The sequence below is a fragment of the Triplophysa rosa genome, linkage group LG20 (assembly GCF_024868665.1).
Source record: "Triplophysa rosa linkage group LG20, Trosa_1v2, whole genome shotgun sequence".
In the NCBI taxonomy this organism is placed as follows: Eukaryota; Metazoa; Chordata; class Actinopteri; order Cypriniformes; family Nemacheilidae; genus Triplophysa; species Triplophysa rosa.
The window spans coordinates 14,870,242-14,898,196 of NC_079909.1; the positions used below are offsets into that span (position 1 = coordinate 14,870,242).

Sequence of the window (27,955 nt, forward strand, 5' to 3'; positions counted from 1 at the left end):
AGGCAGCCAATCAGATTTCAGTATCACTTTAGTGCAGTGTTTCTAACTAGGAGGCCAGGGCACACTAGGGGGCGTCAACAAGGTTCCATGAGTGATTTAAAATAAGCATTAAAATAGACTTAATCAATTAAAACTGTATATTTCCTAATGTTTGGTTATTTTATAATTATACATCTTTCTAGTTATGCCAAGCTCTAAAAAATGCTCTGTTTAAAAAAATGCCAAAAAAGGAATAGGTCAAAAAGGTTGAGATCCACTTCAGTGCCTCTTCAAACCCGCTTGTGGTTTACAATTACATTTATGCATTTTTAAACAATGCATTCAAAGTATACACTTGGTTAAAAGCAACAGGTAAAGAGAGCTTTCAAAAAGTTTTTAGCAAAAAGAAAAACAATTATCTGCGATTGTTAAACAACTGCAACACAGAGTCAAACAGCACGTTCCTAAAATAAAGCAGCATTCACTCATTTACAAATGTTTATATTGCTCATAATCTGTAAATGGCATCATTTGTTCTGTTTGTTTACTATTGTATTGACAAATGTTGGTTTGGAGAGATCATCAGAATACAGAAGCTAAATGATCAAATTATTAATAAATACATGTTCAAAAATCTACTGCAATATCATTTACTGTACATTCCAGCCTCACGTGCTGCCACAGGAAGAACTTGTTCTCTCTATCTGTATACCATTCTGCCCCTGACATACCATTTGTCTCCATCTCTCTCTCTCTCGACACCTGTCTGTATCTGTCTTCCTGGCTCACATTGTCTATCTTGTTTTCAAGTCGCCTCCCTTCTACAACTCTCCCTCTAACCTTTAGAAATTTAATAGGATCCTCAACACGCACTGCCACAGAGACATCTGTCACTGGCACAGCTTGATCAATAGCAGACACATTTGAATAAAAAAGGCACAGTGAGCCACAGCAGCACATGCTGGCAGACTCCGCCCGCTCTCCCGGTTACCGTGGCGAGGCCTCAGGCAGGCCTACAGGTCCGTGGGCTTGTGGCCCGCCTTGGCCCCAGGTGAATGTGCTGACTTGTAATCCAGACAAATCCGTACCGGGTTTTCACACTGCGGCACGGTAATCTAACATTTTCAGTTGGCTCTCTCGCGCACGTCGTCATCTGTGCGCAAACACACGCTGGGCGACCGCCAGCGGAGGCCTATGCAGGCACGAGACAGGCATCCAAAGCCCAAAGTCAACAAAGCCCTTGCCAGAGGGACAGCTAAACGTTGGATTCTTCATTCAAATTTTTGTTCTTCTGAACCGACTTCAAAGTCAAAGTGCTTTACATGTTCAATTTTAGGCAGCGATCCGTTTGGCACATTGTTTTTTTAGCGACTGTGTGAATAGAAAATAGATAAAAAATTATGCACGCAGGGGGCCAAAGACAAAAACAAATCAGCCTTTGTTTAGAACACCCGTGAATTTAGTTAATATTATACTATCTTCAAATTAGGGTGATTGTACAATTATGTGGCCAAAAGAATTCATGATAATATTAAAAATAATAATAATAATAATAATAATATAGAGATATATAGAAAGTCCATAGATTATAATAATATAGAGATAAATAGAAAGTCCATTAGATAAAAAAACTCATCAAAAAACTATCATTCATCAACTATCAACCTATCATCAAATTCATTTATATTTTAATGAATCTTTAATAACATTGTTATTCAATTTTAAACAGATGCAAAAGAACCACACACATTATAACCCCGGTTATAAACCTGTGAAATTTCAGCACAAAACATTTTTAAATGTCATTGCACTACTAGTGTTTCTTTTAAATAAATACAGACAACTGTGCGTCGTCTGTAACAATACCCAGTGAGACCACATTGAGATGACAACAGCAAAAGCCCAGTGGAGGGCATGACAGAAAAAGGGAACTTTACATCTTTATACTGCTTTATAGCGGCAGCAGCAGAGGGCCTGGTGCTTGCCGGAAGGCTGGCCTATTCCATCAATAAATTAGGGCACTGGGGCCTGCGGGAGATGAAAAATGAGTCCATTTTGAGGTAAGCTGGGGGAGCATAGGATATGATTTGGGCGAGAAACCCCATGGAGTGACATCACAAGGGAGGAGAGATGTGACGCGGGGCCAGCCAAAGCAATGTCGGGATAGCGCTATAAATAGCCGGAGACGGGAGAAGGAAGGGATTCAGAGACAGCGGAACAGACTACAGCGAAGGTGTCTGGAAAATGATGATTAAAGTGGCGGCTTAGTGTTACATAACCAGAAGTGTGTGCTAACAGCTCAAACGGGTCATTGAATACAGCGAGGGAAAGAGAAGGCTAGTGAGGGCAAGAACAACAAGCAGAGAGGAAGCAGAACAGTGCTGATGGGGTAACCATCAGAAGAAGAGACAGTCCAAAGACAACCTAGGGGACGTCATGGGGAAAACAACCATTGGAGCTGTGCTGTAGGGTCATTTTAACCTGAAGTGCTTAAAAAAAGAGGAGATTTTAAGTAGATACTACTAAAATATATAGATACTAAATTCCAAAGATTCTTTACATCAGAATGTTTATGACTTTCTTCCGCAGAACTTAAAAGAAGATATTTGAAAGAATATTGGTAATCGAACAAAGGTACCCTAAGGTACCAAAACCTTGCAAAACCAGTGCAAGTCAATGGGTACCGCCGTTGTTTGTTTACCAACATTCTTTAAAATATCTTCTTTTGTGTTCTGCAGAAGAAAGAAGTCATACAGCTCTGAAATGACAAGAGGGTGAGTAAATAATGAAAGAATTTTCATTTTTGGTAAAACTATCCCTTTAAAGGGAACTGTCAAAAATGCCCAGAAAAATGATTTTTAAAGTAAGTTCAGAGTGACCGTAATACAGTATTACAAGCACGCAACCTACATTCAGTTTTTAGCGCCTCAGTCCCAATGAGAGACAAAGAGATTTAAGATACTTTTTGAAAACTCGCCTGTGAGCTGTCGGCTAGACCCCAACATTAAACATCTTCTGTCATCTAATTTCCAGCCTCCCCTGTGTGCACAATACAACATAGATGTTCTAGAGACAACACCATTAATATTTCAGCTGGAAAGCAAAAGCCTTAACCAGCAAAAACCTTCACATCCTGATAACACTTTATACCTCTGGTGCTCTGTCAGCAAATTTATCTTAGTTCCCCACAATTGTTCTTTTCCTCCTCTGTCGTCAAACTCAAAAATAATAATGGTATGTAAAAAGGTTCAAGCCTGATTCTGATCGCCCGTTCCGAATGGAATTGGGGGGGGAAGTAATCTGACTATAGTCTAATGCAGCACGCTGGATATGTTTGTGGTCTAGCAGACAGTGAAATAAGATTGCTCAGAGCATGCGTTTGTTGATCCTCTCTATCTCTACCGAGACAACCCCATCTGCGGAGGCCATGAAAAGGTGCACTGCTCATGAGAAAATGATCAAGAATGATTAACACTTCCATGTTCTCTGATTGTTTGGAAATTTCAAATTACAAAGGAAATAATAATAAGGGTCGCTGTTACCTGCTCCTGAAGAACCACCAGGACGCTTGATGCCTCCGAGTTGGTAAAGCGCGTCCTTGCTTTGGGAGCCTTCTTGGCCAACCTCGACTACCTGAACCTGCGACAAGGGGGACCTCCATTTCATGGTGTACTTGGGCCCCACTGGTACCAGACTGCTGATGTCAGGAGGACCCCTGGTGGTGGCAAGAGGACAAACATGACCACACTCCCTCACAAGTGTCATCTCACATGATATTCTAAGATGCACTTGACAGAAAAGAATGCTTTGGCAAAGTCATAAAAGAAAAAAAAGGATCCGACTGAGGGTACACTGTGGAGATCTGGAGCCTCAATTGTTAGGAGCGCATTAGCGTTTCTATAAATGTATTCTTGTAATACAAGATAAGCATTCAAATCACCTTGTTAAGGCCTTCTAAAGGGCACGCCGGCCCGCTTTAGAGAAACAGCAGCCTACTGTGCTTCAATAAAATGACTAGTCTGCCTTGAGACTGGGCACCGGCGCAAACTTTTTAGCTTCGCTGTTTACCTTTTGTACTGTTAGATGTGATCAATGGTGCTGTCATAGGTAATCTATTTCAATGATCCACAGGAGGCCTTCATTCCTGTGTTTTTGGTGATAATTCCCATTTCAGCAGCTAAAAACCCCTGCTATGTATTTCCAAATAATGAAGGCCTGTTTGACACATGCCCTGCAAGTTTCCTGCACCATATTTGTGTAACATCACTGTAATATATTTCTGTAATACTTTAGCTCTAGTCTGTATTTAGACTGTCCGAGGGGCAGTAATCTGTCAGGAGGGATGGATGGATGCAGATAAAGATCATCAACCTTGTCCCAGAAACGTAGCCTACTTGACATTGATGTTGGCGCAGATGAGCATGTCACCGAAGAGAAAAACTTTCCTCTCCTTCGACTTGAGGACCTGTCCGCGTTCGCCATACACAGTCTCAATCAGGGTCTCGCACAGGATCAGAGAGCTCTGCTCCGAGTTCAGCAGCTGAGGAAAACACAGTGTATATGCTTATTACAAAATAAAGCCTACCAATTACATGGCTATACACTTTCTTAGAGTTTATGGTGTTGCAAATAGGACACGTAAAGGTCCAGTGTGTGAAATTTAGCGGCAGCTCTCTCCTGGACTACAAACACCACTGCTGTTGTTAAAAAGGCACAGCAGCATCTGCACTTCCTTCGAGTCCTAAAGAAAAACCATCTGTGTCCACAGCTTCTGGCGACCTTCTACCGCTCCTCAATAGAGAGTGTTTTAACATACTGCATTAATGTGTGTATATTTATTTATATAGCACTGCTGAGTTGCCTGGAATTCCGTTGTATTTCGATGCAATGACAAATAAATGCTTATTATTATCTAGTGGTGAGGTTGTGAATTGCAACCAATGGCTCACTCCCCCCACCCTTTCGAAGCACTACATTGGCTGACACAGGACTAACATGCCGTCAATTTTTTACTTCTTTATAGCTTCTTCTGATAACATATTTACAAAACACACTCTGTACAGCAGTTTGTCCGTTTAGGTCTACTGTAGAAACAACATGGCGGATTCCATACAAGGGGACCCGCGGTGTATGTAGATAGAAATAACTCATTCTAAAGTAATAAAAACACTTTATTATGTAAGGTCTTTATACACCTCTGAAGACATAGTTATGTATATTATATTGCATTTCTGTCAATAGATCATCCCAAAAATTACAAACAGAACCTTTAAAATATCACAGGTTTCAGATCAGAAGATTCAGTGGTATGTTTGTCGTGGAGAAGGTTGAGGACATAAATTTTACTCCTCAATTTGCTTTTTAGTGAAGTTGAACGTTGAATTTAAAGCTATTAGGATGAAAAGCGAACCTCCAAATCCATACCACATATATATACACTCACATACTGTACAGACATACAACTCACTCAAATATTCTAAACTCTATACCTATTCTCAATGTCTACAGGACAATTTCAAAAAAACATGTTTTGAGTTACGAGATGCTCCCATAGTTCATCCTCATTACATTAGCAATAATACACGAGCAACATCGCTGCAGCATTGCCCAAAGTCCAGCGGCTCAAACAAATATTACGTGCTGGTGTTTGATCAGTCAGGAGAGTAGTTTTATAAATAATGCATCTGCTTCTGTAGCCTCGCCGCAACAACGCATCACACGAAATGAGTCGCTGCATCCAGGGGGAATTGGCAGCGCCGCTTGGCCTTTGTTGAAATGCATGGAAAAATTAGACCTTCAGTCAGTCACGACGCTTTCTCCAGACTCATTGTTTTTATAGTAGGCCTACCAGCGCCCCCCGGAGGATGCAAAGGCAACGTGAGCAAGGGATGGGTAGGCTTTCAGCGTCTGGAGGGTGTGAGTGTGTAAGACAGAGAGAGAGAACGAGAGAGAGACAGAGGTGTATGTGATGTGCGTGTTGAAGAGAGACAGGTAGATACCGCAGTCTTAGATGGAGACTATATAATACGGTGCACAGGCTATCTATATAACTTGGATAGTTTGAGACGGGGGATGAATATTTCATTTTATTTTTATGGTGTAATGGAACTGACTCGTTCACATTGGAATTCAGCTCTCTCGCTGCACCAAACGAAACACTGTGGACGGCCTGAAACAGAAAACAGCGGTATTGTCAAAGCTCTTGCTGGTAGTGCCCAAGAGCACAGGGACACAGGGCTGAATCCAGACAAACACAGATTCAATTCTATCTCTCCCTCTTTTCTGTCATTCATTTTTTCATGTTTTAGTAAAATAATCAAACTTGGAAAAAAACAGTGGACGAGAGAACTAAAAACATGGCTATACTGCTTAGTATGCAGTGCACTGTATCAAGGTTATTATAGTTTACTAGAACTAAAACATTTAAAGCATTTCTGTTACTTCAATCAATCGAAGAATATATGTGCCTGTACATTAACTGAAAAACAAACTAAATGTAAATTTGAAATATTGTCAGCAATAAACGGGAATACGTTAAAGCCACTGAGTCACTAGGGTTTTAACTGAAAATAAATTTAAAATAAAACTGAAATACAAATTCAATTTAAACAGCAACATAAAAATAAATAAAATGACAAAAGCATATAACCAAATAGCTAAAAATTAAACGAAAAACAACATGAAGATAAACACAAAAAACATGAAAATATAAAACAAAAGGTCGTTTAAAATAATAAAAAGGAAACTAAAATTATAAAATGAAAGCTCATTTAAAATAATACCATGGAAAACAAAACAATAGAAAACTGCACTGTAACCTCAAATCACATACTAGATTCAAAATAAAAAAGCTTTTGAGCCAAATTTTAACTGTTTATTCATTCACACATGAATTAAAAGGGTATACTTTGTACTGCATTATGGAACAATGCATGGCATGCTGTGTGCAACATAAAATACTGCCTAATTACCATTCTGTGCCAAGCACACATACTACTGTACATATACTACAGAAATTACAGAAGAAAAGTAAATGCAAACATAGCACAGAAGAAAGAATCCATCACAACAGAGAAGAGAGAGAGAGAGAGAGAGAGAGAGAGAGAGAGAGAAATGACAGCAGTGGATAAAGGCGCGAGACACAGCAATAGACGGATAAAAAGAAAAAGTAAGAGACTAGCATCTTAAACTTTCCAATTAAGTGTCTCATTTGCTCCGTAATTCCTCTTCTTCAGAAATACATTTGTTCAGATTTGCAGCAGCTGGGTTATGATATGAGCCTGCTAATGGAGGAGAAACACCCCTGTCATGTATTCAGGCAGTGCCATAGGTGTGGTAATGGCCCATCGTTGCTGCTGATTATAAAATCCAAATCAGGGAGAGCAGGAGATGGGGATGGTTATTTTCAGGGTCAGCTAATCTCCAGGTTTTTCTAGATAAATCGGGTGAACACTGCGTTTTCCTGTCACTCACGGTTGTTGCTGGTTGTTGCTATAGTACAAATTGTACTATATGACCCCAGTGACATCATCTTTCTTTTATGACTGTACAATACACATCTCTAAGGACTCTGTAGAAACATGGCATAATTTAATGATGCAAAACGTTGTGGCCATTTTCATTGACACGTGAAATTAAAATGGCAGCGCACAAACCTCAGCAAGCCCTGGCGCTAATGTTGCCAATGGTTTGCCTTGAAGATGTTAAAGACGTCAGGCTGTCTAAAGCCTGTCGTAGTTGGGTAATAGAGGGAACCGGTGGACATCTCATTCTCAGAATCCTTAAAGGAACAGTTCACTCAAAAAATAAAAAATTCTGTCTTCATATAAAGAAATTTACACAGTTTTGGAACAACTCGAGGGTGAGTAAATGATGACAAAATTTTTGTTTTTGGGTGAACTTTCCCTTTAAGGTAGCTTAATTAGTACAATCATTATGTGAAGGGGACACAATACTTATCTTAACATTAACATTTTAACACGTTATCCATTGCTGTGCTCCTATTGGTTCTTTGTCAGACAGCCAATGTAAGTGGTCACACTTCATGACTGAGACCCAAAATTACAATGCTGATACATGGCAGTATGAGTATCTAACCAATGCAATGCTTTTGTTTAGGACTCACGCTGTTGTGATGACATCACAGCAAGAGTAGCACGCAATCAATGTGTGAATATCTGTGTGTGTGTGCTTTACTCACCTTGCTGAGCGTGCGGTCACTGACACAGCGAGCGAGCTGTTGCGTCTCAGTGATCTGATCAGCCACCCTTTTCTGCTCATTCAGTTTCTCAGCGAGGGTCTCCAATTCAGTCAGAGCCAATTGTAGGGGCAGCCTGTCTACATGACCAGCGGGGGTGTTCTTCAGCATGTCCTTCAGAGAGAGAGTGAGAGAGATCAAATGCAGGTGTTACTGGGGTAGAAATCTCATGCATCTGGATTCAGAGTAATGATTTATATACTGTACATCTAACAATCTCATATTTAATCTAATATTACTGTACCATGGCAACAGTGTTGAATTACTGCATGTAGCTTTACACAGATAACTTTAGCAACAGAAAGCAATTTCATCAGACTAATATCACGTTAACACGTATAATGTTCATCTTGATAAATTCTTTTGAAATCGTATGTATTTGAACTTTACATTTCCAGTGTATGAAATTTAGCGGCATCTAGTGGTGTGGTTGCGAACTGCAACCAACGGCTAACTCCACCCCTCCCTTTCGAAGCACTACAGTGGCTGACACAGGACTAAGATGTCGTCAGGTTTTTGCTTCTTTACAGAGCACATTTCGTAAATATGTTATATCCTTTGGTAGAGCAGTTTGTCCGTTTAGGGCTACAGGGTTCTAGACTAACTTTTTGCACTGGTTGCACTGGTGCGCCTAACTTTTTTCTTAGGTGCACCAGCACAAAAGTTAGGTGCACCCAAATTTTCGACCGCATCGCATTTAACACCGCAGTTTTACAAGTTCACTTTTTTTTAAATCGCTGTCCATATAGGCAATATTGACTTGTAAACGATTAACTAACAATCTGGTCAACATAAAGTTCTTTATTTGAAGCACAATTCTACAAGAAAGCAGGGCTCTAGACTAACACTTGAGAGAGGTGGCACTGGTGCTACCAAGTTATTCAGTTGGTGGCACCAGCCCTTAATTTGATAGCACCAGAGTCGTGGGGTGAGGTAAGAAAAAAGTCACTAAAACTTAATTAAAATGTGTTTAATACATTAATAAATCAATTAGAAATGAATAGAAATCATTGTTTATGATTGAATTATTTTTATTTTATATGTAAACTCTCTTTCAACACTTTACCATATTTAAAGCACATCTTTCTTAAAGCTACTTTCTTCCTTTATTTGTTGTGTACGACTCCTATAAGAGAACACAATTCCTTTAATATCAGTTAGTGGTTTTTTTTCTCTGACTCTCTGGGCGCGCGCATCTCAAAAACCCGCGAGACCTGAAGGCTTTTAGTGATTATTCTTCATGAAAGCTGCATTGATACACGTTTGGCTTCTATCAATAGCGACTCACAAATAAATAGTATTTAGCGTGATGTATAACGTTTTGTATGCTTTGCAGTATTGTTAGAGATCTTTATACAATAGTTTAGTGCTTAAAGTTTAAACACGTGTTTCCTGCATTAGCTTAACATGCATACAATACTTGCAACACATTTCGTTATCTTTGCTGTTTTGTACCTTAGCAGGGGGAATTCTTGTATTCTGCATATTTATTTAAGTTGCAAGATTGAGCGCTTCACTCGTCTGCTCTTTCGGGTCCTTCGCCTCTTACCCGTAACCCGCGAATTACATCTTTGGGGGCGGGGCACTGATAGATAAGTGAATGGTTGAAGGAGGGGAGACGAAAATGAGTGACTGAATGCGCAGTTTGCGCAATATAACATTTCTGCGTATTAAATTTATAATACGCAAAAATTATATATTGATCAGTTTGACAGTCGCACCGGTGCGACCATTAAGAATAACTTGTCGCACTGGCAGGAAAATTTGTCGCAAAATGAGACCATTTAGTCGCAGTCTAGCGTGTCAGAGCATTGGTTATGATTTTCGGACGGATCAGGCCTTAACTTAACATTCTTAACAAAAAAGTTGTCAATCGTTCTTTTCATCTTCTCTCATCATCCGCGGCTACATCCACTCTGTTTATCTGACGGGCCTAGGCTCCTCACCTCTCTGTCCGACTGCAGCACAGCATTTTCAAATGTACACACACGTACAGGAATATCTGGACCAGGGCCAATCAGAGGGGGGTCCACCCTTCACTATCTCTGATTGGTTTTAGACCACGATATGGGCCTAATGTGTCTGTTGTTGAACCACATGGAGACTTTCGCAGAGACTTTTTTTCCCTTGAACGGCTGGTCGCACCGGTGCGACCTCAGATTTTTTTTAGTCGCACCATTGAGAAATTAGGTCGCATGTGCGACCAAATTGGTCGCACTCTAGAGCCCTGGGCTACTGTAGAAACAACATGATGAATTCCATGCAAGTGGACCAAAGCTGTATGTAGATAGAAATAGCTCATTCTAAGGTAATAAAAACATAACGCTTTATTATGTGAAGTCTTTATACACCTATGAAGACAAAGTTGTGTATATTATATTGCATTTCTTCAATAGAATTTAGTGAAATTAGTGCAGTGATCAAATCGAGCTTCTTCCACTTAGGCCGTTTATCAAAAATCAAATCTCTTCTTTCTAACAGTTTGAACAGATCATTCACTTGTTTGTCTTATCTCGTTTAGATTACTGTAATTAAATTTACTATGGTATAAATCATACCATACCTGACCTCTGTAGAAGCATCCAACTGCACCAAGTCTGGCTAGACAGACAGGAGCGCGAGCCCTATGCCAGGTAAGGACCCGCCCCCTCACCTAATGCATAAAGGCTACTGCATGCACTACCTTTCCTCAGTTGACATTCGCTTCTCGCGACCTCTTTGCTCCTCAGCTTTACTGTGCTTGTCTGACTTCACTTGGCCTACAGAAGGACATATCTCCGATCAGCCTTCGCCAGGCGTGTTGTCAGGATTTTACGGTTGGTTGCTATTTATCTTCAATTGGTCGGCTTGCCACCCACGCTTGCAACCTTTTCAATTACCAGGCTGACCGCCTGTTTCTACGGTCCGCATGGATAAATGATCTGCTCCCCATCGGAACTGCAGTCGTGTGCATGCCCTGCCGCCTGCGGCTCCCTTATCGCCTCAAGGGATACCCATCCCTATTGCGTCGTGTGTATGGGGTTTAAGCACGCCGAAGAAGCACTTTCGCTGCCAGAAAACTGCAGCCATTGCCTCGCCCTGCCTAAGAGGCTTCTCAGGCGCCGCCTTAAGATTGCCTCTACCCAGGGTACCGATGAACAGTGCGACTCGGATGCTGAAGCGGTCGATAGCGGGTCAGATCTGGGGGCCTCCCGGAGTCTGCCATCTCTCAGTTGGGCCGACCAGGCCGAAGAGGGTTTACGCTACGATATCCTACCCGGTTGTTTCGTCATTTCATGGTGAGCCTGCCGGCTCGGGTGAGGATAAAGATCCCTCTTTGCTCGATGGCTCGGAGGACGAGGACACCATCCCATCCATCCAAGTTCCTCCAGTTAGCGGTGCGGCTGCACAACCCATTGGACGTAAGTTTGAATTTTCTTCCCCCTTTACACAAGATGGGAAAGTTCTCAACCTAAGGGCCCCTTTTTCCGTGTTTGGGTATCCACCCTCACACACCACAAGTTCAGGTGTACCCCATACACAATCCCGCTCCCCAGCTCCCTGTTCCAGAGCTGGATGGAAAATCAGTGCCCTGCCATTGTCGAAAAGTGCTCAACCAAAGCCTCTTCACAGTTTGCACAAATCACCCCTCATACACTCAATAAAGGCTTCGGCCCCGCTGTGTGTTTCAAAAATAAAAAAATCAAGAACAATACCAAACACCGAGAGTGAACGCTCTGCTCTGCGCAGGCGTTTCTTGGACGTCCCGCATGTCGCTGCCAGTCTATCGGCAAGATGGCACCATTGCATCACGAATGAGCAGTCCGGTTGGGCCGGAAGCTCTGTGTAGCTCTCCAGCGCGCGTGGGTGCTCTCAGCACTCATGTGACAGCTTGGCAGTCTGTGTCAGCCCCCGAATGGGTTATTCGCGCCGTTATGACGGGCTACAGGCTCCAGTTTGCCAAAAAAAACCTGCGCTTCAGCGGAATCCTCTCTTCTCACACGGAAGAGAGCTCCGCTCACGTTCTGAAAGATGAGATTTCCTCCCTTCTCGAGAAGGGGGCGGTACGGGTGATACCCTCGCATCTGTACAACCAGGGGTTTTATTCTCGTTATTTCCTAGTCCCAAAAAAGGCGGCTCCCTTTGTCCTGTTCTGGACCTCAGAGTGTTGAACAAACATATAAGGACATACAATTTCAGAATGTTGACGCACAGCCCTCTCTCTCATTCAATTCATCAAAACGACTTGTTCACATCAATCGATCTGAAAGATGCTTTTTTCCTCATAAACATATATCCTCCGCACAGGAAATGTCTTTGTTTCGCCTACCAGGGCGTGTGTTACGAATTCACAGTTCTGCCCTTCGGGCTCGCTCTGAGCCCGAGAGTGTTCTGTCTGTGTGCGGAGTAGAGGCTGGCTTCGCTCAGAATAGCGGGTCTAAGAACCCTCACATATACACTGCGTTCCAAATTATTATGCAAATGATATCTTTCTCTGGTTTTCCTAATTTGTCGATGCAAATGACAGTCAGTATAATTTTCAAGTAATCAACAGTTAGGGTACATTTGGAATTTTATTGAACAAACCTCCCACTGACAACAGTATTTATTTAAAAAATGAAAAACTCAAAATGCACTGTTCCAAATTATTATGCACAACAGAGTTTGAAAACATTTCATAGGTTGTAAAAAACTGAAAATGGTCATTTGTTGAATTTGCAGCATTAGGAGGTCATATTTACTGAAATCAAAAGCTATTTCAATCAAAAACATCCTAACAGGGCAAGTTACATGTTAACATAGGACCCCTTCTTTGATATCACCTTCACAATTCTTGCATCCATTGAACTTGTGAGTTTTTGGATAGTTTCTGATTGAATTTCTTTGCAGGATGTCAGAATAGCCTCCCAGAGCTGCTGTTTTGATGCTAACTGCCTCCCACCATCATAGATCTTTCGCTTGAGGATGCTCCAAAGGTTCTCAATAGGGTTGAGGTCAGGGGAGGATGGTGGCCACACCATGAGTTTCTCTCCTTTTATGCCCATAGCAGCCAATGACACAGAGGTATTCTTTGCAGCATGAGATGGTGCATTGTCATGCATGAAGATGATTTTGCTACGGAAGGCATGGTTCTTCTTTTTGTACCATGGAAGAAAGTGCTCAGTCAGAAACTCTACATACCTTGCAGAGTTCATTTTCACACCTTCAGGGACCCTAAAGGGGCCCACCAGCTGTCTCCCCATGATTCCAGCCCAAAACATGACTCCGCCACCTCCTTGCTGACGTCGCAGCGTTGTTGGGACATGGTGGCCATCCACCAACCATCCACTACTCCATCCATCTGGACCATCCAGGGTTGCACGGCACTCATCAGTAAACAAGACTGTTTGAAAATTAGTCTTCATGTATGTGTGGGCCCACTGCAACCGTTTCTGCTTGTGAGCATTGGTTAGGGGTGGCCGAATAGTAGGTTTATGCACAACTGCAAGCATCTGGAGGATCCTACACCTTGAGGTTTTCGGGACTCCCGAGGCACCAGCAGCTTCAAATACCTGTTTGCTGCTTTGCAATGGCATTTTTGCAGCTGCTCTCTTAATCCGATGAATTTGTCTGGAAGAAACCTTCCTCATTCTGCCTTTATCTGCACGAACCCTTCTGTGCTCTGAATCAGCCACAAATCTCTTCACAGTACGATGATCTCGCTTAAGTTTTCGTGAAATATCTAATGTTTTCATACCTTGTCCAAGACATTGCACTATTTGACGCTTTTCGGCAGCAGACAGATCCTTTTTCTTTCCCATATTGCTTGAAACCTGTGGCCTGCTTAATAATGTGGAACGTCCTTCTTAAGTAGTTTTCCTTTAATTGGGCTCACCTGGCAAACTACTTATCACAGGTGTCTGAGATTGATTTCAGTGATCCAAAGAGCACTGAGACACAATACCATCCATAAGTTTAATTGAACAATATAAAATTAAATGTTTACGACACTTAAATCCAATTTGCATAATAATTTGGAACGCAGTGTATAGACAATTGACTGATAGCCGGCATGGCCGATTCCAGGGAGAAAGTGATGGAAGACACACGCCATGTGATCGCTCACATCACCTCTCTCGGCTTCAGAGTGAACGAGAGCAAAAGCAACTTCTCTCCGAGCCAGATCACGGTTTTCTGGGTCTAGAGCTGAATTCAGTGACAATGCATGCCCATTTATCGCGGGAGTGCATCGTCTCCTTCATGAATTCTCTCTCACAATTCAAGGAAGGAGCATGGGTGCAGTATCACGCATGTCTCAAATTACAGGGTCTCATGGCATCGGCAATTCAAGTTTTGATTCTGGGCCTTCTGAAAATGAGGGCTTATATGAAGTGGGTCCTTTTACAGCACCTCAGCCCCTTGGGCGATCTCAGTCGCGCCATAACAGTGACGCGCACTTGCTTAACCAGCGCTGCGCCACTGGAGGAAGGCGGAGTTTTTTGCTCATGGAACTCCTCTAGGAGCGATCATGTTGTGGAAAGTGGTTACGACGGTTGCGTCTTTAACGGGATGGGGAGCCACACAAGAGGGCAGAACAGTGAATGGTGTGTGGCCAAACACTCTTCACTTAGCCCATATAAACTATTTGGAGCTCCACTCTGTGTGGAAGGCTCTGAGACATTTTTTGCCCCACCTGCAGGGACATCATGTGCTGATACGCTGCGACAACACCACTGCAGTAGCATATATAAATCGCCAAGGGGGCATGCATTCCTCCAAGCTTCATGCACTGGCTCACAAGCTGTTGGTATGGTGCAGGCGACATTTTCTGTCCGTACGAGCCACCCATGTTCCGGGCATTCTGAACAGGGGAGCGGACCTTCTATCAAGGGGGAATCCACTCTATGGAGATTGGCGTCTCCACCCTCAGGTAGTGGGCCTCCTGTGGCAGAGATACAGCCAGGCGGTTGCAGATCTCTTCGCCTCGCACGAAAACGCCCATTGTCCTATGTTCTTCTCGCTACGGGAAGAGGACACACCCCTCGGAGTGGATGCACTGGCCCACCCGTGGCCACAAGTGCTGCTCTATGCATTCCCTCCTCTCTGCCTGATACTGCCTACCCTGGCCAGGGTGAGAGATCAGAACTTGTCTCTTATCCTGATAGCACCCAGGTGGCCTAAAGTACCATGGATGGCGGAGATTTCTCCTCTGCTGTATGCTCAGCCCCTCCCGCTACGCGCGGACCTCTTGTCCCAGGCAAACAGGGAAATCTACCACCCCCACCCGGACAGGGTGGCTCTCTGGGCCTGGCCCATGAGAGGGAAGACTTAAACACATTGGGGCTTCCCTCTCGTGTTATTTCCACTATACGCGGTCTCTGTATGACTGTAAGTGGCACGTGTTTGAGGAGTGGTGTGATGGGCACGGATTGATATCATATCAGTGCTCTGTTGCTGATATTTTATGCTTTTTGCAGGACTTAATAGCTAAAGGAATGTACTTTTCCACTATTAAGATCTATTTAGCAGCTATCGCTGCTTGCCATGTCGGGATCGATGGCACATCTATAGGGCAGCACCCTCTCCTTCGCAGGTTTATGAAGGGCTCACGCTGTTTTCTTCTAAAAATATATATATTTTATTTCATTGTGTGTAATGTTTATCATTATTACCATAACTGCCACATTATTTCATTTCCTGTCTCTGTTCATTGTGTTTATGGACGCTTTGGCAATAATTTTTATGAAACAATCCTGCCAATAAAGTTGTTTGAAATGAAAAGAGAGAAACAGAGAGGGCACGAGACAGAAGGGGTTTGGTGATGGCGAGAAAGAAAGTGATAATGAGAAAATGTGAGGAAATGAGTTAAAAGGCAATGAGTGAGAAAGTAGAAAGGAAGCAAATGAAATCGAGTAAACAAGAACACACACAATCATTTGAGGAAGCTAATGGCACAGTGTAATGAGTGCACCTCACCACACAGAGAACACATTAGCCATTGTGATGTACTATAGCGATATTAGCATCCATTTAAAGCTGGAACCCTCACACCCACTCAACACTAGAACGTGAGACGCTAGTCTGACCCATTTTTTTTTAGATGCGAGCATGTGACTCTAACAGGAGTCATTATTACAGTTGTGCCGTAAAACAGCAATCATTCACAAACCCTTTTTTGCAAAAACAAAAGCACAACTCAACAGTTGCAATTACGATAGCGTTCCTTGATGCCTCTTAAAGGGATAGTTCACCCCAAAATAAAAAATCTGTCATCATTTACTCACCTTCTTGTCATTTTAATCCTGTAGGACTTTCTTCTGCAGACCACAAAATAAGATATTTTGAAAAGTGTTGGTAACTGAACAACGGTAGTACCCATTAACTTGCATTGGTTTCGTGTCCATCCAATAGATGAGAATGTGTACCACCATTGTTCAGTTACCAACATTCTTTAAAATATCTTATTTTGTGTTCTTCAGAAAAAAAGAAAGTCATACAGGTTTGAAATGACAAGTAAATGATGACAGAATTTTCATTTGTGTGTGAACTATCCGTTTGAAGTTATAGTTCAGGGGGAAAAATACATTGAGATTTACAGTTTAACCATTTATGGTTGATTTAGGCCTTGAAAAAAACAAATCAGATAACAAAAGAAATCAGGGACGCATGCCGTCTGGGTATCTTGTTCTGACAAATGTGTGATTAAACACAGGCTAAACTCTAAAGTCAGAGCATTGGGAACATACCTTATTCACAATTATCTATCAAAATGCATGTGTAATCGATGCCTACTGAGCTATGAAATGCCACAGCTCCCCCCGCATTCCAGAGTTCAGCTCTGAATTCCTCGCTCGTTCTCCATCCAAAGAAAAAATGAAGAGTAAGTGAATGAAGGACATGAGAGAAAGTAAGAGAGCGAACGGTCCAGCAGTGAAACTTGTGAATTCATGACATTTCACTGTCATCTGAGACCTGCTGGCTGAGAAGAGCACTGTGATATTTCTCAAGTAGATCCTGTTGTATCTCTGATATTTCAGCATGTGATATGCATGCTTATTTATTAAAAGCAGCAATCCGTAACTTTTTTTGTTTAAAGGGGTCATATGGCACGAGCACGTGTTTTTCTGTGTCTTTGGTGTGTTATAAGTTGCGCATGCATGCATTAGTGACATAAAATTGCAAATATTAAAGTGTTGGAACAAAAGATGCATTCTATCTAAAAGCGAATGCTCACCCAGACCTGCCTAAAACACCTCGTGTAACCACACCCCCACAAATCCATGTCAGTTCTTGGTATGATTTGACTAAGACCGCCCAAATGTATACGCAAGTAAGGTGGGCGTACCTGTCAGTACAATTGCTTTGGAACCTGATGTTCCAAATATGGTAAGAGACGTTACATTTCCGTCACACGCTTGCAATATTCGACCAATCACTACGCACTGGTTAACTGGCCAATCATAGCACACCTCGCTTTTCAGAGCGATGAGCTTTGTCAAAAATCTGCATGTTTCAGAGAGGCGGAGCAAAGAGGAGATACAAACATGCACGGTCTGTGGAAAAAAACAGTGTTTTTTTACCTTAAAACATGTATACACATTGCATTAAATCTAAAACAATCGATAATATTCGTTTTAGCCGTGTCATATAACTCCTTTAAAAACAAAAAAACAGGTAATGAGCTTGAAAAGGATATTATATACAGTACATGACTTTAAATGACAGAATTGTCATTATTATTATTGTCATTATTATTTATTCAATGTTTTTATGGTTTATTCATGTTTCCTACACATAAATCAGACTTTGGCTATCCTGATGCATCTATACAACATCGTGTCATGGCCATGAGCCAGGGGAGAAAAGAACCCGTGTGCCAGTAGGTTACCAAAAGACTTGGCATGGTTTCAGCTAGTAGTTCAGTGTCTAATAGACTTGCTTGGCCACCAATTTCCAGTCACTTGAAAGAGCACGCCCCCTCCAGGACTCTAAAAGTGAACCGTGTGAAAATAGTTTATAGATAAATACTGACCTGTAGGAGAAGGATGAACTGAGGAAAGCGCTGAATGGGCTTCACCATCAGACCGTAGAGGGTTATGCGGTCAACGCTGGATGCCTGCTTTTTCTGTGGATGTGAAGAAAGAGAAAAATCCAAACAGTGATGAAAAGAAAGGTGGGAAAGAAGAGAAAGGCAACGCAAAAAGAACAGATGCAGTCATTTCAACATGGAGAGCTGAAGAATTTTGGCACTCGGGAGTCAGAAAGGTTGGTGGAGGTTAGCATTATACTATTGATTCTTCACGTTCTGCCAGAAGACTTTGGCAGTCACTAAACAATACAGTGTCAGGGAGCAGGTATTCATCAGAGCCCTCCAGCAGGTTTCAAAGCAGCGATGTCAGTCTCAGTATTTGGGGAGTTTAAATGGTTTCGAAGGTGCTAAAGTTACCTTTAACAAAAAGCATATTGTTGCAATGATAACACTGCACAAAACGTTTGCATTGCATGGAGTTTTGTCATTCGCTAACACTTGTGTCATTTCAAACTGCTATGACTTTTCGTCTTTCAATGAAGAAACACAAAAGAAATGTTGAAGAATGCTGAAAGTCAATGGTGACTAAAGGCCTGCTCACCTCAAGAACAATAACTTTAAAGACAATTATAACAATGTCTACATTAGGGTATACACCAACGGATTATAACGTTACGTTTCATCAACACTCGCACGCTGCAGTTTTAAATGCGTTATATTTCAAATGGTTTTTGATTGGCTGTTAATGTTTTAGCATTTAGAATCTCTCCAAAAGTGTAACGAAATTAATTGTTCTCCTCTATCAATATTGTTATAGTTGTTGTGTGAATTCAGCTATTCTCCTAAATTTTGGAACAATTTTTAAAACTTTACAGTTCTCGTTCTTGGTCTAAACAAGCCTTAAAGTGATAGTTCACCCAAAAATGAAAATTGTCATTTACACTGTCCCTCTTTGTCGTTTTAAACACAAAAGAAGATTTTTTGAAAGTTGTTAACCGAACAGAAAATTTACCCATTCACTTGCATTGGTTTTGTGTCCATGCAATAGAAATGAATGGGGGCCAGTGCTGTTCGGTTGCAAACTTTCTTTAAAATATTTTGTTCTGTGTTCTAAGGAAGGAAGAAAGTCATATACAGTAGGTTCGAAATGACAAGAGGATGAGTAAATGACGACAGAATTTTCAATTTTGGGTGAACTACCCCTTTAAGGCCTCAAGACGTTGGAACGAAATTATGTCAAAATGTTCATTTTTGTGTGTACTGTAATTTTCCTTTAAGAGGACTGTAAACAACCTCAGATTTACGAAGTAAAACTTTTAAATAAAACTTTTATTTTTTATGTTAAAGTGTAACATAACTAAAAACAACATTTAGAACAAAGGAGCATTTACTTCTAGAATTTAAGCGGCTTGCCTTAAAAGATGTTCTCCCTCCGAGACTAACCTCTACGCTATTAAAATTAATATCCAAAACAGGGGAAAATGACAGGAAAGAAACTCTTTAAGGTTAATAATCCATAAAGCAGCACAGCCTCAGCAGAACTCAGAGGTTATTCAGAGTGAAACACGTCAAAAAGTGTTATTGAAAGCAAAGATCCGCTCTTACCTTGAGGAACTCTAGAAATGCTGGTTTAGACATGCAGGCTTTCTTAATGAGGGCCATGGCATTGGTGAAGTTATTGACGTAATCACTGTATACATCCAGCACCATGGACTTTGAGAACTATGGGGAATGCAGAAAGAGGATTGATTGGAGAACTCATTTCATAGGTGATGTTCATTATCTGCTTTGTTTAGGCATCTCCTCGGAGATACCTTGTTAAGTTATTTCCCTATGATTGTGGAGCTAAAATTACTATGAAAATGTTGCTGTTTTGGCAGTCAGGGCGCTCTAAACGTGATTACTAGGCAAAGAAATGGAAGTAGGCAGTAATTTTAGTTTGGTATTTATGCAGCAAAGCGCCACTGTTTACCATCCCAGAGACCTACAGTAAACATCCTTGAAAGTCCATTACTACTAGGTGTTCAGAGTAGGAAAATGGCAGGCATCCATTCACTCTGCTTTGATTGAAGTCTAACAGTCCTGCTGACAACAGCAGCGCTCGCAGGAGCTGGAGAGGACATTACCAGCCACAAATAGACGTTAACCCCTGTCAAACAGCGGGCTGGGACTGCCGGGTACTTCAGGAAATGATACACATTGCAAAGATGTTATTTTCAACAAATGCACAGAAAAACAGGGACGAGTCCACTAAACAGATGCGCTTTAGCTGGATGCGTTTAAGCACAAATAAAAGAGATCTAATTCACAAACTTTTGATTAAAAACAGTTTGAGCAGGTGCTCAACGGGTGGTCAACTGTACAATTTAGTAGCATATTCTTACAATGTGTGTAGATGGTTTCAAACCAACAACAAACTCAACCGTTACTGCCCAAAATTAATTTCCGGTACACACCTGCAAAGAATAGAGTCCCTGCAGATTATTTCCAAAAACAAGCAAAATAAATAACAAGTAAGTTACATTAGCAAGTTATAATTATGACTAACCAGTTTTGTTTTGGGTCACCAGTTGAACCGTTACTTGGCTAAACTTAAAATGCGACAAAGTTAGCAACACGACCCAACAAATTATTTATTTAATAAAATTAATATACAATAAATTCAACAAATTGTTTATCTAATACAATAAATTAGACAATACAATACTGTATTTATAAAAATTTAGATTAATATGAATAAATTAAAATATAATTAGTTTAACTATTAGCCACTAGCCAGACCGATCAACAAACTCAGACCGGGAGTTAACTTCGGGCCAGGCGTGTGCGTCCGATGAAACAGTCTATTTGACTCAATAATAGAACAATTGTGGAAAGCGATACAAGCATTTGGCATCAGGCCAAAAAACAAATTCCAGAACATAGTCAAAGGATAATTTAAGAAAAATGCAACTAGAATAGCCTACTTTTAAAAATATAGTTATTATATAATAATAGTCATATGATTATTTAACGTAGCCTATTTAACGTAACGTATTTGACGTAATAGCTGTCATGGCTCTGCCTCTATTAGTCATGTTTTTCTTGGTCCTGTGGCAGAGCCATGACAAGGCCTTTGGTTGTGTGTGGAGAGAAACATATTGTTGTCCTTTTGACAATAATATGCGTTCTCTCCAGTGTCTCGTCATTGGCCCCGCCCCTCTCGTTTCCTGTATTGTCTCCCTGCCGTGTCTTATGTTTCACACCTGCCCTCGCTCGTTATCCTTCGTTTGTCTTCCCTATAAATGCCCTCATGTTTCTTTGTCCTGTGCTCGTGGATTGTACGTTGTACTGTGTATGTATCGTTTACCTTTACGTTGTGCTTGTGCCCCCGTTCGTTGCCTTGTCCGTGATTGTCCGTAGTCTGTGAGTTTCTTGTGTTTTTTCCCTGCCGTGTTTTTGGTTTAAGACGTTGTGTCGCTGTTTTGTTTATTAGTTTATTTTTGCCCCCTGTGGGAAGTGTTTTGTTTTGAGTTCTTGTTCTGTTACCGTGTCCGCCTTTTCCCCCTCGTGGGTTTATTGTTTCTGTTTTATGTCCAATAAAGTGTTTTTGTTAACCCCTTCACGCCTGCCTGCAATTGGGTTCTCTCTTCCATGCCAGTCCATGACAATAGCGCTGGGGGGGGTACGCTATTACGTCGTGTCGTGTGATGTTAACATTTAAACTAGCTAGATGGTGAGAGAAAAAGGCACTATCCTGACTTAAACTGAGACATTTATTCAAGAAATGTATAATAAACTGAAAACAATTAGGCTTAGGCTACTAGACACGTTTTATGTCAGGGCGGGATCTGAGCGGGATTTGGTTTACCGGTGAGCGTAATGTGAGCAGAGCGTTTGCTTGGTCCATGTGCGACTGAGCGAAGTGCAGTCATTGAGGGAAATATTAATAGTAGGCTGAAAAAGAGCAGTTATGTATCAGTCCGACATTCTGTGACATTACAGCCAATATTTTTAGTGCCTAAAGAGTAACTGTATAATAACTGATAAAGTATATTTGATTTTCGTTACTTTATTTCCATGAACATATAGCTGCCATATGCAACATTCAAAATAAACGCACAAAAGATGAAATGCACTATGAACACCTTTATTATTACTGGGGTTGATAAAAGAAACAGGCTCTAAAGAAAAATAGACCAAAACAAGGGGAAATGCGGTCTTAAAATGTCAAACCTCAATCGTTACTTACAGCATTTTAGAATGTACTTTTAGAAACTTGGACAAAGTAGCTATGTCTTCGAAGGCTGCATGCGTCCTCCAGAGATCACATTTGTCATAGAGCTTTATTCAGGTTTTATTTCAGAAAAGCATCTGTTACATTGAGTAAGTGACACGATGGGCCCTATTTCCACGATCCACTTTGGCTAATTTAACGACAGGAAAACGGTCGGCGCGCCCGGGCGCATGGTTGTCCCGATTCTCTTAATGAGTAATGGGTGTTTTTGGGGCGTAACGTGCAGTAAACCAATTAGAGTCTCATCTCTCATTCCCTTTAAGAGCCAGTTGCGCTCGCGCCATGGCGGATTCGCTACTTACATGGCGAAATTTGCAAGAGCAAAGACTGGACGCTTCTCTAGAGAGGAAACGATCTGCTCGTGCGTGAGGTTAAAGCGCGCGGGCAGATCATCTACATGACAAGCCGGATTTTTATCTTTATGTACACAATAATAATATTTTACATTGTAATCCATTTATTTTTTATATTTGGCATGTTTGTGTGCTGCTGCGCTTGCCTCTGTGTAATAAGTAAAGTGAAAGAGCGTTGGGACCCGGCCAAAAAAATATTGCGACGTTGACTTTAGACTTTAGACCAGGTTTGAGTTGGTCTATGGCGCAGTCTATTTTCAGTTCCTCAAAATAGCAATGCGCCAACAATGCGTCTGAGCACACGTCTTTTTTAGACCAACACGGCCATGTGCGCACAACTGAGCGCAAATGCATCTGCCATTTAAACAACGCGGCGCAGCACGGGAAATTAGAACTGCGTCGGGCGGAAACTACGCATGCCATTGTGCTATTATTCAGGCATCAGGCTCATGCGGTGTACATGGGACAATAATCCAGCAGCAAAAAAGTAAATCACCAAGAGGGCTGAGCAAGCGACTCTGAGATTGAGCGAGCGGAGTGGAATTTTCAGAAAGGCGCTCTCCGCTCCGCGAGAAATATTAACGCTCCGCTTCGCTTACATGCCCTGCTGGCGCGGGCCAGATATTATTGCTGGCGGGCCAGTTTTGGCCCGCGTGCTGCCTGTTGCCGACCCCTGCAGTATGGGTTTCCACGCTTTCCAACGCACAGTGGTGCAACTTCAGCTATAAATGGAGTAGTGATTTGTGGTCCTTAGACTTTATGTAGACCAATAGTGCCATATTACTGTTTACAAGCAGGTCAGAGAGGCCAAACTCTCTTTTTTACCAGAAAAATAATGAGAAAAGCCAATGGGTCACTATAGACACTTCATACATTAGTCCATTTGATCCTCCATGACTCACTTTACCTGTGAATACTATGGTAAAGGACAGCCACCCTCACTTACAGTAATTGGCTATATTGCTGGTACCTACAAGTTATTAGCATTAGCCTCAGACAACCATAATAACACACAATCATCTTGTTCTGTAGTGTGGTTTATGAGAGAGTTAAATGTGCGGATCCCTATTACTGTGATTTTCATACTCACTGAAGCTACAAAGAGGTCCCCGATCTTTTCACTAGTGTCCCATTCGGCCACCCGAGAGGCCAGGGCAATCTGGAACATGGAATGGCACTGCGTGATTTCCCTCAGACGGAAAAATATGGGACGGATTTTCCTGATGCTGAGGATCCGAGGCTCTGCCTCAATCAAAGGACGCTGGTATTCCTGAGAAAACATAAGAAATGTATTAGTACTTGTTTTCTTGCATTTTTATGTATGTCTTATAGGAATAAAAACGTTGAGTTTACTCAAAAATCTACCATCTATTGTACAGTACAGAGACTCTTGTCATTTAATACTTGGCTTTGCATCTTTTGTGTTTCACAGAAGAAAGTCATATGTTCGAAACAACATGACGGTGAAATAGGTGATTCACGGTTTTTTGGGTGAACTATACCTTTCAGGTTGAACGATTTTTGTATTTATGCATGGAGAATAATTTCATTCACAGCTCTGACTTCCCTCACCTTGACAAGGGAGGGAGATTAAAAATGTGTTCAATTAATCTTAACTGGGAGGTGAAAAAATCATGCCTCTGTGTATTATCCATTTCATTCATTTGAATACAAGATTCGAAATGTCCTATTTGCATATATGAATACATCTTTGAAATAATGCACGCATTTGACACATGAAGATGTATGCATTCTTATTAATTCACATTCACCTCTGTTTCTAAGGCCCCTTCAGGATTTCCTTCTGAATCAATGAACCTATTTTTTATTTTATTACATGTTCTACGCTTTAATCCTTAGGACATAAGACTAGTTTCTCTGAATAATAAAGTGTAATGGTTTTCAAAGATTCCGATTTATACATGGCAAGCAGCTACAACTACATGTATATATAGCCACTGAAAGAGACCATTTCAAAATTATTTTCAGTTTTTCTGAATTTACTATTTATAGGTATGTGTTTTCGTAAAATGATAATTTCAGTTTTATTCTGTTTTATATAACAATATTTCTCCCAAATCTTAAATAAAAATATTGTTTCTATTTGCATTTATTTGCAGAAAATGAAAACTGTAGAAACAGGTTAAAATAACAAAAAAGATTTTCTGTTTTTTTCAGACCTCAAATACTGCAAAGAAAAAAGTTAATATTCACTTTTAGGCAATACAACAGTAATATTTAGTAATATAAGTAGGATAAGTAAAAAACATGTGATAACCTCGGTTTTTATAATTTGTCTTGTCATGCTGTCAGTCTTTCACATTACTCTTGGATGACTTTGTCAGTCCTGAGGTTTGATATAGTTGAAATTCAACATACACTTGACTGGAATGGATACAATACATCTTGAAATGCTGATTAAATTAAAATTTGGAATGGTCTCTAAATATTCTCAGCGGTGTAGGTACACAATATAAACTCTATGATTTTTTTAAAGCTTAGCACCCAAACTAATTAAATTTAAATACTTTGGTCAAATCTTATGCCAAATATTCCCAATGACACTTTCAAATTTCGCTTAGGTAAATGTTTGCATAGGCCTGATTTCCTTAAACTGCAAAACAAGCCAGTGACGTCCATAAATAAACAACCCGACCAAATCTATATAGGCGAAGACACTTTCCTATTTAGACTGTGGACACAATAGATTTTTTTGCCTGATTTCTTCTCATCCCTACAGTCTCCAACGCTAATGAATTATCGACAAAGAGAAAATAAGACAAAGGATGAGGCAATGAGATGGTGCGCCCCAGACAACAGCACTACTAACCTTAATCACGCAACCCCATCTCATCTCTCCTTCCCTTTTTCAGGACCAATGTCCCATATCTAGCCACCTAGACCACGTCTTGCATGTTACAAAGAGTGGAGGAATGTAAAGTACACTTGACAGAGCTTTGATTAGCCAACAAAGCTTGGAGATACATGCTGAATGACTAGATTTCATTGAGCATAAAGCTGTCATTGATCTGTGATTCCATTTTAGACGCTGCCTCTGCCTTCAAAAGAGGGCGATAACAAATGCTTTTCTATCAGCCGCTAGCTGAGATCAGAATTATGAGTAACAAAACTTCACACTATGAAACCCACCCAACCCGCTGCTTCCATTCAAAGCAATGTGCGTATGAATGCAAAACCGTTATTACGAGACGATTTATAGTGTTAGGTGTTGTTTTGCGGCCTTGAAAATCTATAGGCAGCCATTTATTTATACTGTTATGTTCTGTTTATGCTAACATGCTTCAATCAAAGCAATTAAAAAACACTAAAGTTGGCAATTAAATTCATCTTCAGTATTTACTCTTCTGAATTCGAGACTGCACAAAACACTCGTTTGAAGTATCAAAGGACTGAATTTTTGTTTGATCTCAGTGTTTTATTCTACCAAAACATTCTATCTGTTCTATCGGTGTACCATAAACAGATATTCCTCGAAAAGATGCACTGACCCATGAACCCCCCCCCCATCTTACCTGTAAGATCCGTTTTAGAGAGTACAGGTAACTCTTCTCACTTTGCACAATAGAGCTCAAAATGTGGCGGCGGACAATCTGCGAAAGAGACGAAAGTCTTGTCACTGACGTAGATGTAGACGTGGACTAGAAAAAGGCATTATGGGTACAATGACATCTGGACGCATGTGAAAAGAAAGCAGCTTCATTTTGAGTCGAGATCATATTTATTCTGGTTCTACATATCTGAAATGGAATAATGTGTATTTTGGCTTAAAAAATCATCTTAAATGCATTTTAAATACAGCCTCTCGTTTTCATCCCGGTAAATAGATCCACACGCACCTGTTGGCTGCTAAGTCCATCTGGCATTGGTCCTAGCTGTGCAGGTGGGTGTTTTGCCTCCGAAACCATCACATCCAAATACCCTGTATCATCCTCGGTGTCATCTGTCATCGCAACGTGCAAAACAAGCATTCAAATGTTTTGTTTATTCTTACAAAACAAAAACCACATCATTTGCTTTTTATCCTATTACAATTCAGAACAGATCCCAAATGCAGAGTACAGTTCAAACAGCTTCTAACGGTATAGAACAGGCTGTTCTAAACCATATCCAAAAAAGCTTTCACGCCACGTAGCAACTAAGGAAAACCTCCAGATATACAATTTGTCACCTTTATAGAAACCGAAATTATTACATTTTCGCAAGAAACGATAATGTCTGAATAAAAAGTCATTTGAAACTATAATGATTTGGTGGCCATTTAGGACGTAGTTTCAATTTGCAAATACTAATCTTGTCTGATCCCAGGTCATTTTCCCCCTCATTTTTTCTGAACACCAAATGTCCTCATCAGCTCTTATGTCCATATTTTATATCAAAGAACCAGTTTGATTCATCATGCTTGGTTTCCTCTCAGATACTTCACATCATCTACCTCACTCTTTGTCTCAATCCTCTGTCCTCAGCAGTCTATTCTCTTAAAAGCTGAATTTAAGCAATAAGAGGCATTACAGTTGTCTTAATGTACAACATCCCTCCAACTGCCATCCATTAATTCTGGCCTGATTCAATGAACCGCCCTGTTCCTGAGAAAGTGCATCTTCAAACGTGTAATAGCCTCTTACCTGAACACGACTTTCTCTGTCAAAGAAAAACCAGGTTAGGGGTGGGCACTCAAAGAAATGAGATTTATTTATTTATTGTTTCATTCTTAACGCCATTCCAGTACCTAAGGTTATATTCATGTTGAGAACTAGTCAAACTATACACAAGTCCGTTCTACAAAAAGAAATAAGACAAATACTGAAATAAAACCATACTTAAACTACCTGAGTGCTCCTTTTTATGCAAGAATGAGACTCGTCTCATCACTGCAATTCTGGTCTTCTCCAGGCCATCTTTCGTTCCGCTACGTGCCGCCCGCATCAGCTGATGGACCTGCAAGGGAACAGGAGATCATGGGCAGCCCATGTCGCTCTCCATAACCAATAGTGTGGCAGTGCCTTATGGAAAAAGGTCAAGCATCTCGAGCCCTCCAGCATAAACAGCTATGCAACGATCTGCCAGCCATTTCTGAGAGACCA

General features: G+C 41.0%; 1 protein-coding gene across 2 annotated transcripts in view; it reads right to left on the reverse strand.

The window, feature by feature from the left end:
• arhgef10la (Rho guanine nucleotide exchange factor (GEF) 10-like a) overlaps positions 1–27,955 on the reverse strand; it is a 120,897-nt gene that overhangs the window by 73,421 nt on the left and 19,521 nt on the right. For both annotated transcript variants that reach the window (XM_057361671.1, XM_057361672.1), the window contains 9 exons: positions 27,701–27,809; positions 26,711–26,814; positions 26,387–26,464; positions 23,944–24,123; positions 19,830–19,946; positions 18,228–18,320; positions 8,180–8,350; positions 4,374–4,519; positions 3,522–3,694 (listed from right to left, as the gene is read on the reverse strand). In XM_057361671.1, coding sequence (XP_057217654.1) covers positions 3,522–3,694; positions 4,374–4,519; positions 8,180–8,350; positions 18,228–18,320; positions 19,830–19,946; positions 23,944–24,123; positions 26,387–26,464; positions 26,711–26,814; positions 27,701–27,809 — 1,171 coding nt within the window. The remainder of the gene's footprint in view (positions 1–3,521; positions 3,695–4,373; positions 4,520–8,179; positions 8,351–18,227; positions 18,321–19,829; positions 19,947–23,943; positions 24,124–26,386; positions 26,465–26,710; positions 26,815–27,700; positions 27,810–27,955) is intronic.